The 9,791-nt window shown below is 61.5% G+C and overlaps 1 protein-coding gene across 1 annotated transcript in view; it reads left to right on the top strand.

Moving 5' to 3' along the window:
* Positions 1-9,791, top strand: part of PDE9A (phosphodiesterase 9A) — a gene marked incomplete at its 5' end in the record, with an annotated part of 48,197 nt that overhangs the window by 31,598 nt on the left and 6,808 nt on the right. Inside the window, 6 exons of the mRNA XM_023526273.1 lie at positions 2,567-2,645; positions 3,676-3,750; positions 6,433-6,519; positions 7,506-7,610; positions 7,806-7,888; positions 8,934-9,090. Of these exons, the coding sequence (XP_023382041.1) occupies positions 2,567-2,645; positions 3,676-3,750; positions 6,433-6,519; positions 7,506-7,610; positions 7,806-7,888; positions 8,934-9,090 (586 nt within the window). The remainder of the gene's footprint in view (positions 1-2,566; positions 2,646-3,675; positions 3,751-6,432; positions 6,520-7,505; positions 7,611-7,805; positions 7,889-8,933; positions 9,091-9,791) is intronic.

The following is a 9,791-nucleotide window of genomic DNA, read 5'->3' as shown; positions in this document are numbered from 1 at the left end:
GCCCGCAGCAGGGCCTCGGGGCCAGGGGTCTGCATGCCTCAGACCGTCCCCTCCCGGGAGTAGCCGATAGCCGTCGGGGGGTGGGCAGGCTCACGGAACAGGCTCCGCTCCCCCGAGACACATGCTTTCGGTGTCTCTGGGGTTTATTCCCCCCTTGAGGAAAGAGGTCCCGTTGCCTGCTCAAAATGAGGGCACGGAGTGGAACTTGCTGTTGACTCTGGCGGGGGAGGCTGCAGGGCTGTGGGGGCCATGTGAGGCCGCAGCAGGTAATAATCTCCACCGCATCCCACACAAATGGCCTTGGCCGCTGGGCTGAGCCCTGGGGGGAGGGGACGCTGGGAGCCCAGGAAACGACTGTGAAAATGAGCCCCAAATGGAATGAAAAGGAAAGGCACCATGCCAGCTGCTCTGTCAGCTGGCGGATGCTGGTTCCCATGGCAACGGGGCACAGAGGGAGCCGGCAGGCTGCCTGGCCGAGGCAGGGAGGCCCTGGCAGGAGTCACCGGGCACCCAGCACACGCCCCCGACATGGCGGCCGGGCTCCGGCGGCCCTCCCGTCCTGCTCGGAGAAGGCTGCCATGGCCCTCCTGGCCGGCGCGCACGTGGGGCTTCCTCTAGGAGTGGGTGAAGCGGAAGACATCGTGGTGACGCACCCCTTAAGTGTGCGGGGCAAGCTCAGAGACGTGGAAACGGGGCTCCTCGTCGGCAGGCGACGGCGGAAATCGTCTGGTTGGCACCTTTTACCGGCTCCCTTTGCTGCTCTGCCGCTCACCATTCCACACAGGAAGCTGTCGCGAGCCACGTGGGTGGTTGTGCGGGCGTCGGGTTGCGGAAAGGGCCAGCAGGAGCCAAGACAATAATGCGGGTGGCTCTTTTTGCAAAAAGGAAATCGATTTATGGTTCCGAGTTTGCAGGCAGCACAGCCTCCGTGCAAAACGATCGGGGCACACCGATGAGGGGGGTCGCCAGCGGTGGCGGCAGCCACAGCGCCCCTGATTCAAGTCTGGACGCTGAGCTGGCTGCCCAGATGTTTTTTGTGCGTAGATGTCTAATTTTGAAAAACAGCTAAGAAATACTGCATCGTAATCTATTTTTCACTTACAGTGATGTGAGCAACAAATGAATCAGATCTTAACCGGCGCCCAGCACGCACGTTTTCCCAGACAGCCAGCGAGTCTCACCCCCAAATGTGTCCTTTTTGCCCTAGTACCTCGGCGACTATTCTAGCATCCTCTTTCAGTGCGTCCTCAAAAGGTCACACGGTTGTCTGTCTCGTCGACGTACTATAACGGTTTAAACTAGTTCCCATTTGGGGATGTTTAGGTGGCTTCTCGCTTGGTTCGGTGTTTTCGTAAGAACAGATAACACGGTGACGAACACCTCGGAGCATCAAAGCTGTTTGCTTCTCTCTGATTCTTTTCTTACTATAAATTCCCCGGAGCGGACGTGGGGGCTTAAAGGATGTGCCTTTCTTTATGGCTGTTTCTACACCGTACTAAATCGCTCTCTCGGAAAATGGAACTTTGTTTACACACCGCACGAGCTTCTGCTGTTGCCCTTTGATGCGCCAGGCCCCTGCTCACCAGCTGGGGATCTCTGAAAAGGGGGTGCAGACCCCCATCCGTCATGCTCCCCATCAGTGGGAGGCTGGAGAGCATGTTCATGTCCGAGACAGTTAAGGTCCCAGGAGGGGAGGGGGCCACGGAGCGGCCGGATCTCCCTGGGCAGCCCCCCACATCCAGCCCCAGGGACGACCGCACAGGCCAGCACGCTGTCACCAGTATCGGACGGTGGCTTTCCGTCCAGAACACCCCTGGCTCCTTTCCTGTGCTTATGCGGGATACCTGGACATTGAGGAGAAGAAGACAGAGCACATTCGTCTGTCACCACGCACGTGGTGGGGGAGGTCGGAGGCGTCTCGGGGACCAGGGTGACGACGTGTGGCACAGCCACACCCTGGAGCCCCCAAGAAGGGCTTGCTTTAATGGACTCAGGCTCTGTGAAGCGACCCAATGAGCTCATGGTGCGCTGAGCGGAAAAATAAGCTGGCAAAGAATACGTTTGTACGGCTCCGTCTCTGTAAAAGCACGGGGGCTGTCTGTCCACGTGTGGCCACGCCCGGGGAATTCCGGAAGCGCGCCCCAAACCTATCAGGAAGTGTTTCCAGGATGTGAAATTCAGCGGAAGGAAGTGGGTACAGGGAGGACTTAGATTTTTTTTATTTTACTTCACTCTGTGCTGTTTTAGAATGAAAGTGTTTTCCTTTGCGTCATTACAAAAAAAAAAATAGATTTTTAGAAGCTTAGCTGTAAGATGGCACGTTTCCAAGAGCCCAGCATTCTCTCCAGGGGTCCAGCAGGTCCCTGGGGGTTCGGCAGTGAGCCGTCACCGGCTTTGTGGCTTTCTCTCGCGTGGCAAGGAAGGCCAGAGGGGTCTTTGGCTTGGATTTGCTCGGAGGTGTCTCGTGTGTTCGCTTTCGCTCCGAGGAGGTCCCCCTAGCCCAGCGCCCACGTGAACACGAGTCTGCGGGGACAGGGCCGGGACTCAGTCTGCATTTCCCTTTCAGGACGAGCTGCCCCTGCAAGTACAGTTTTCTGGACAACAAGAAGTTAACGCCTCGCCGGGACGTCCCCACTTATCCCAAGGTGAGATGACATTCTGCCTCTGAAGAAACAGCAGCTCCGGGTCCACAGCCCCAGGACACTGGGTCCCCTGCCCGCGGCCTCCCTGGCCTCCTGGCCAGGCCCCTGCCGTCCGTCTGCATGTTTGCAGAAGCAGCTCCCACCTCAGCCCCGAGCTGTGGAGCGGACCTGTTTCTTAGGCAAAGCATTTTTCTCTTTGACGTTGGTTTAGCAAAAGTGGTCCCAGACCGTAGCTTACTATGCCCGGGCTTATCGCTGAATTGTTAAGTAAAGTTTTTAAAATCTGCTTCATCAGATCGCCTGTCCCCAAACAGTACGCAGTTACTATGAGAAGTTTTACTTTTCTGTCACGAAAGATGTCTCAGTTACCAGAGACCCCTGTTAACCAGCGGCACTGGGGACCGGGCGGGGTGGGCCGGTCTTCAAACAGCTACAAGGGAAGAGGCTCAGGGTGGTGCCGCCCACCTGACGGTGCCTTCAGCTGACGGGTGAGCAGAAGCCCTGTGACTGTCTCACGTCTAAAGCCGCAGCCTGTTTCCTGTCCCGACGGAACCCCCCTCAGGCCTCGAGCCCTCTCAGCAAGCTGTGCTGGTCCGGCCCACAGCTAAACCGGGGACGGCGTCCCCAGAGAGAAACTCAGAGTAGCTGCTCAGCCAGCGTTTGGATTTGTACCGAGTCATTTTTTCAAGTCGGGTCTGAGCTGTGGTCTCTGTGCAGTGAGCTCAGCTTCCGTCTTAGAGTCAGAGTGCGGTGACTTTTGACAAACTTGTATAGTCACGTGACGTCCACCTCAGTCAAGAGGTGGGTCACTTGCGTTACCCCAGATGGGTCATGCCCGGGCTCTCGCTCTGCCTCTGCCGGCCGCTGTCCCTAGAGTTCACCCCTTCCAGAATTCTCGCCGCACGTAGCCGTGGAGTCCATACCCCGAGAGGGGACAGCAGGCAGGGAGGAGATCTCCGCCGTCCCCACGAGGGGACCAGCACTGTGCCGAGGGCACGGTGCCTGGCTAAGGCTCCCGTCCCGTCCCTTCCAGTACCTGCTCTCCCGGGAGACCATGGAGGCCCTGCGCACGCCCGCCTTCGACGTCTGGCTGTGGGAGCCCAACGAGGTGAGCAGAGCCCCGAGGGGCGTCCCCGTCCCCCGCCCCTCGCCCCTCTCCTCTCCGTTCTCTCCGGTTTTTAACTCGATTCTCCAGGTCTTAGTTAAACTGGCTCGGGGGGCTCTGGAGACAGAACGCGGAACGGGGTGTCGGGCAGAGGGCGGGCGGTGAGTGCAGGGGCCTCGGACCCTGGGCCCTGCTGGGCAGCTGTCACCCCACCAGCACCCTCTGCTGAGAACCGTAGCGAGTCCCCGGGGCCGCTGCTGCCACCGCCCCACGCCGTGGAGCCGAATGTCCCCGAGGTCAGGCTTCCGTGGGGAGCCGCACTTTGAGGAGGCTGCGGGCACAGGCTCCACGTGGCCCCACACGCAGCTGCGGGCCTGCGAGGCCTCGTTATAGCAAGCTGATCTTTGAAATTCCCCTTTTGCTGAGAAAACACAAAAATGGAGATTTGTGTTTGGACTGGTCACCGATCGTCTCAGTCACACTGTCTGTCCGAACCCCGCGTAACCGAGAAGCCCCTCATCGTGGACGCTACGCTTCCGAAGTCTGTGGGCTCTTTCCAGCTTTTCAGAAACAGGCACGCAGCAAGGCCACCCCCAGCGAGCTCCCCGCCTGGACGAGGGCAGCAGGGGCGACACCCCCCAGGTGGCAGGAGGCGGGATGGTGTACGCCGAGCACGGGGACCGCAGCCTCCTGAGCGGACTGTCTGTGCGTTCATTCACACGCGCACAGCCAAGGAGAAGCCTCGGGGACACTGACCAGAAACACACGGATCCCCTCTGCACCCTACCCCGGCCACCCCGAGAAGAGCCGGGCTGTGTCCAAGGGACTGTCCTGCAGCCAGCATCAGACGGATGACGCAACGTCCGGCCACCCAGCGGCACAGATGTCGGAGCAGGAGGCATCTTAAGTGTGCAGACCTCGCCTGCAGGTCTGTGCACGGTTGGAAGGGACCAGGCTGTGGGACACAGTGTGGCCTTGAGGGCCGAGCAGTAGGTCTCAGAAGTGTGAGGACATTGGGTCTCAACGGCTCCCACTGCACGGGGGACCCAGGCTGGCCTGTCCACCGGCACGTGGACAGACGCAACGAGGTGGCTCCAACGTGCAGCTTCCTGCTTCCGACAGGTGAACAAGCACCTCTACTGGAGACACCCAGGAAACTCACGCTCCCCAGAGCCATTTTGACTTCAGCCCCCAGGAGCAGGAGCAAAGCCCCTGATGACCAAGTAGCTACGTGGGAACGGACACTCGCTGCCCTTCCTGCGTCCCCTGAGCAGGAACAGAGAGGAGAGGGACGAGGGGCAGGAGCGCGGTGTGGCCCGGGAGGGAGCATGCCCTGACGTTGCAAGGCTGAGGTTCGCACACCCACGCTGAGGAGGCCGCCTCCCTGTACGTGGGGTGTGGCCACCTGCCGGCCCGGGGCCTCTGCTGGCGCATCTCAGCAGCACCGAGAAACCGGTGAGGGGTTCTGGTACTGCCCGAGGTGACAGACCACAGATGCCCAACGTCAGGACCCCATCAGAACCCCACGGTCCAGCCACCTGCCTGGGACCCACTGAGGCGTCTGCACTGCCAGCGTGGGGACAGATGCACAGACGTGTCACTTCTGCTTGGAGCCAAAGTGACACCAGATGGTCTTGTTTGCTGATCCAGCTCTCGACTCTGGTTTCACGCCGACATCTCACGCAGGCCACCGGGCGGCCTGGAGCACAGCCAGGCCGGCGGGGCGGGGAGCGAGGGCGTCGGGCTGCGGCCCCTCTGATCCTGAGCCTGCTGCGCCCGAGCAGGCAGCGGGGCGGCTGGCAGACGAGATGGAGGCAGGAGGCGGGGCGCAGGCCAGCGGCCCCGGGCGGGGAGCACTCGCCGCCGTCACGCTGTGCGCCCCCAGGCGACATCTGAATTGTCCCTGCCTTGCAGATCTCATCTCCCTGGGCTCTGCATCCAAGACCTGCTTCCCCAGAAAGCAAAGCCTGCTTTGTTAAGCTCTCATTTATTAAAAACCATTTAATTTTTCCTCCCTAGCTTAATTAGCTCCAAAGCTCTGAGCGACATTTAAATAGATCACAACAGTGACAATAAATCCTCCTTGGGACTGAAAACAAACTCTATTTCAGCTTGAGCGAGGAATTCTTTAAAAGGCAAGTCAGCGAGGTCAGGTTTGGAGGGGACATTTCCCCAGAACACGTTCACCCCCCCAGTCACCACAATTAGCACGTTAAACAGCATCTCCGGTCCCGGCGGGCCCCAGAGGAATATGGGGTAGTGCAGTGTGTTTGGGGCGTAAATCGCCAGAGCCCATTGCCCCCGGGCTCAGGCAGGGAGAGGAGGGGCCTTTCTGCGTGTGAGGCCGCGCCCAGGTCTGCGTGAGAGGGACCCGGGTCCCCGGAACTCGCACCGGCCCTGACCCGCGGCGACTGTCTCGGGCGCGAAAATGAACGAAGCCTTCCCGGAGCACGCCCCGCAGCCCCTGGCGTAGGACCCCGTTGGCTTCTGAACCCCGACTGCGCTTTCAAAGCCCCACATCCTTGTTGGGGGGTCCCGACCCCCCAGTCAACAGGCTCTGCTCCCAGGGGCCCCCGGGAGGGGAGGGCTCACCTGGAGAAGCTGCCGGGCTGGCCCCGTGGGCCTCTCCGGGGACGGCGGCCGCTGGCCGTGGGCGGGGGCCATGCTCTGCTCCTGTGCCCACAGATGCTGAGCTGCTTAGAGCACATGTACCACGACCTCGGCCTGGTCAGGGACTTCAGCATCAACCCCATCACGCTCAAGAGGTGGCTGGTAAGTGGCCCCTCCCGCCCCTCCCGAGCACGCTTTCGTGCACCACACGGAAGCGGCCGCCTGGGCGCCTCCCTGATTGTCACCCAGGACCCATGGGAGTTCTCCAGGACACTCAGCCAGGCTCTGTCTGCGTCCCCAGCACACACCCCACCCCTAGGCTCCTGCTCTGCTGAGCGAGAAGGTAGAGGACCAGGAAGGGAGCAGGGCAGCAGCGCCAGCGTGTGCACGCGCGTGCACATGTGTGTGCTAGTGTGAGTGCATGCTAGTGTGCACATGTGTGTGCGTGCTAGTGTGCACATGCGTGTGCTAGTGTGTGTATGCTAGTGTGCACGTGTGTGCATGCTGGTGTGCACGTGTGTGCTAGTGTGAGTGCGTGCTAGTATGCGCGTGTGTGCATGCTAGTGTGTACATGTGTATGCTAGTGTGTGCATGCTAGTGTGCACGTGTGTGCTAGTGTGTGCATGCTAGTGTGCACGTGTGTGCTAGTGTGTGCATGCTAGTGTGCACGCGTGTGCTAGTGTGTGCGTGCTAGCATGCATGTGTGTGCGTGTTAGCGTGTGGATGTGCGTGTGTGCGTGGATGTTTGTGGCAGCCTGAGTGTATGAGTGTGCCTGTGGAGAAGTGTGTGTCTATGAGCGTATATGTGTGTGTTTAGCGCATTATTTTTTAAATACGTTATTGCTCAGAACCAAACGTTAAAAGCTCGTTAAAGGCTTGGCAGTGACCGGGACCGGGGACTCTTCACACGATCGCTCCTAGCCCACCCCGCAGCGTCGTGTCCCCATGTGGCTCCTTGGATGCCCTCTGGGGGCACCTCAGGCCTGGAGCCCAGGGTGAGAGCCCGGAGGAGCCCACCCGGTTCCCACGCCCGCCGTCCAGGCGCCCCGTCCTGCCTTCAGGAAACAGTTCAGAGGGTGGCCTGGCGGGGGCGGTGCGCCTGGGGCTGAGGGGGGCGCACAGCTCAGCACCACCGTCTGGCCCCACAGCTCTGCGTGCACGACAACTACAGGAACAACCCTTTCCACAACTTCCGGCACTGCTTCTGCGTGACGCAGATGATGTACAGCATGATCTGGCTCTGCGGGCTCCAGGTGGGTCTGCGGGGCCGTTGCGGGGGGCTGGGGGAGGTCCCACCGGGGACGGTCCCACGCCCAGGGGACCGCGTGGGGCCCCCAGGGGCTCCTCCGCCCTTCAGCGCCCTCCTCACTACCCCAGAGAGCGGGTGCCGCAGGGGCTTCGTCCTGCCCGAGTCGCCCATTTACCACCCCTCACCCTCCCCCACCCAGGAGAAGTTCTCCCAGATGGACATCCTGGTCCTGATGACCGCGGCCATCTGCCATGACCTGGACCACCCAGGATACAACAACACGTATGTGCACATTTCCCTGTGAAGGGCACTCGGCTGCAGCCCACACACAGCCCTGCCCCAGGCAGAGGCCTCCGAGCCCCGCCCCCCACCCCCACAGGACACTGCGCCCACTGGAGCCTGTCGAGGGCCTTGGGCCTGGGCACGCAGGACCCTTCCAAGTTACCGAACCCCAAGAGGCCGCCACGCCCTACGGTCCAGGCTGCGGGCTGCACCTCTGCACAGGCAGAGCCTGGTGGTCCCGGCCTTTCTCCTCCGAAGTGGGGGTGACGCCTGTACGCAGGCAGCCCGCCACACCCCATCCTCTGGATCCGGACCCCCACCCCACAGCAGCCTCCCAGCCTGTTTCCAGCCAGAATGAGTCAGGGGCTGGAATTGGGCCAGGGGCACAGATGACCTGAGGTCAGGAGGGGCCCACGGGGGCCGTGGGGTCTTTTTGGGGAACTTTGGTCCGGCTGGGGCCAGGGGAGGCACAGAGTCCCACCCCACCTGACTCCTGAAGTCCAGGCCGTGTGGCATTGGTTTGCATTTATAGTGATGTCACTTCTACAAAATTTGTGCGTTTGTGCACCGAGCTTTATTGTGTGCATGATGACCGGAAATGTGCCCGAACGCCTTGCTGCCGCCTGTCAGGGCCAGAGTGGACTCGAGGTGTGGGAGCCCTTGGGCGCCCCCGCCCTCACGGCACAGCCACAGTGACGAGCTGGCACGGAGGCCGTGACCACGGCATCTGACGGGAAAACGCATCCTGATTCCTCTCCCGGATGTCTGCCCTTTGCGCATATTGAATCTTTTGCAAGGTGCCTTAACGGCCAAGCTGATCACCTTCAGGGCTCCGCGACAGGGAGCTGAGATCTACTGTGCTGCCCACCTGGTGGGGCCGCAAGACCTGGATCGCTTCGGTCCGCGGCCGCTGGGAGGCGGGCAGCCAGGGCAGCGTGGTCGGCCCCTTCACCACCTGCCCACCTCAGCGTCGTGGCCCTGACTCGCAGGTGCCCCCCAGCCCGTGCGGGCACCTGAGGCTCCCTGTTCCCACCCCTGGCTCCAGGTACCAGATCAACGCCCGCACCGAGCTGGCCGTGCGCTACAATGACATCTCACCCCTGGAGAATCACCACTGCGCTGTGGCCTTCCAGATCCTCGCCCGGCCCGAGTGCGACATCTTCGCCAACGTGCAGCCGGACGGGTTCAAGCAGATCAGACAGGTGTGCGGGGGCAGCTCAGACAGGTGTGGGGAGGGGCAGTCAGACAGGTGTGTGGGGACAGATGAGACAGGTGTGGGGGGCAGTCAGCTGTGTGGGGGCAGAACAGAAAGGTGTGTGGAGAGAGGGCATCCTGGACGCAGAGTGAGGCTGTCGGGGGCGGCGGCGAGCGCAGCCACACGAGACCCTCCTCTCCAGTGGCCGAGGTGCCCAGAGACTCCTAGTTACGTCGCTGTCCGCCAGGGAGGCTAGGGAACCGGCCTCCTTCCCACCTCCTCCAAGGCCAGGTAGCACCCCGAGAAGAGGTGCTCGCCCTCGGCATGTGGGCGTGGGCCCCACTGGCCGGTGCCTCGCATGCACCGTTGACCCTGACCCTTTGAGGTCAGCCTTTTCTCCACCCCGCAGCCCCAGGAGTGAGGCTTACGGAGGTCAGGTGGCTCACCCAGGGAGCACAGACACACTTGCTGCATCCAGCCTAACAACGCTGACCACTGTCCCGTAGCCTCTGGCTGCTGCTCTGTCACCCCGTGACCCAATCGGCCCCTCTGCCCACTTCAAATAAGCCACCTTCCATTTCTCGGGCACGCTGGGCCGGGGGTGAGAGCGTCCATCATCCTGAGCCAGACACTTCCAGCTCACCCCGCTGTCCGCACGGGAGGTCCCACTGAATGCAGCTCTGCTCCATCTTCTGTCATCAGGGAGGG

This window comes from Pteropus vampyrus, unplaced genomic scaffold (assembly GCF_000151845.1).
Source record: "Pteropus vampyrus isolate Shadow unplaced genomic scaffold, Pvam_2.0 Scaffold777, whole genome shotgun sequence".
Classification (NCBI taxonomy): domain Eukaryota; kingdom Metazoa; phylum Chordata; class Mammalia; order Chiroptera; family Pteropodidae; genus Pteropus; species Pteropus vampyrus.
Note: the sequence above shows the minus strand (reverse complement) of the source record. Positions and strands in the feature narration are given on the sequence as shown.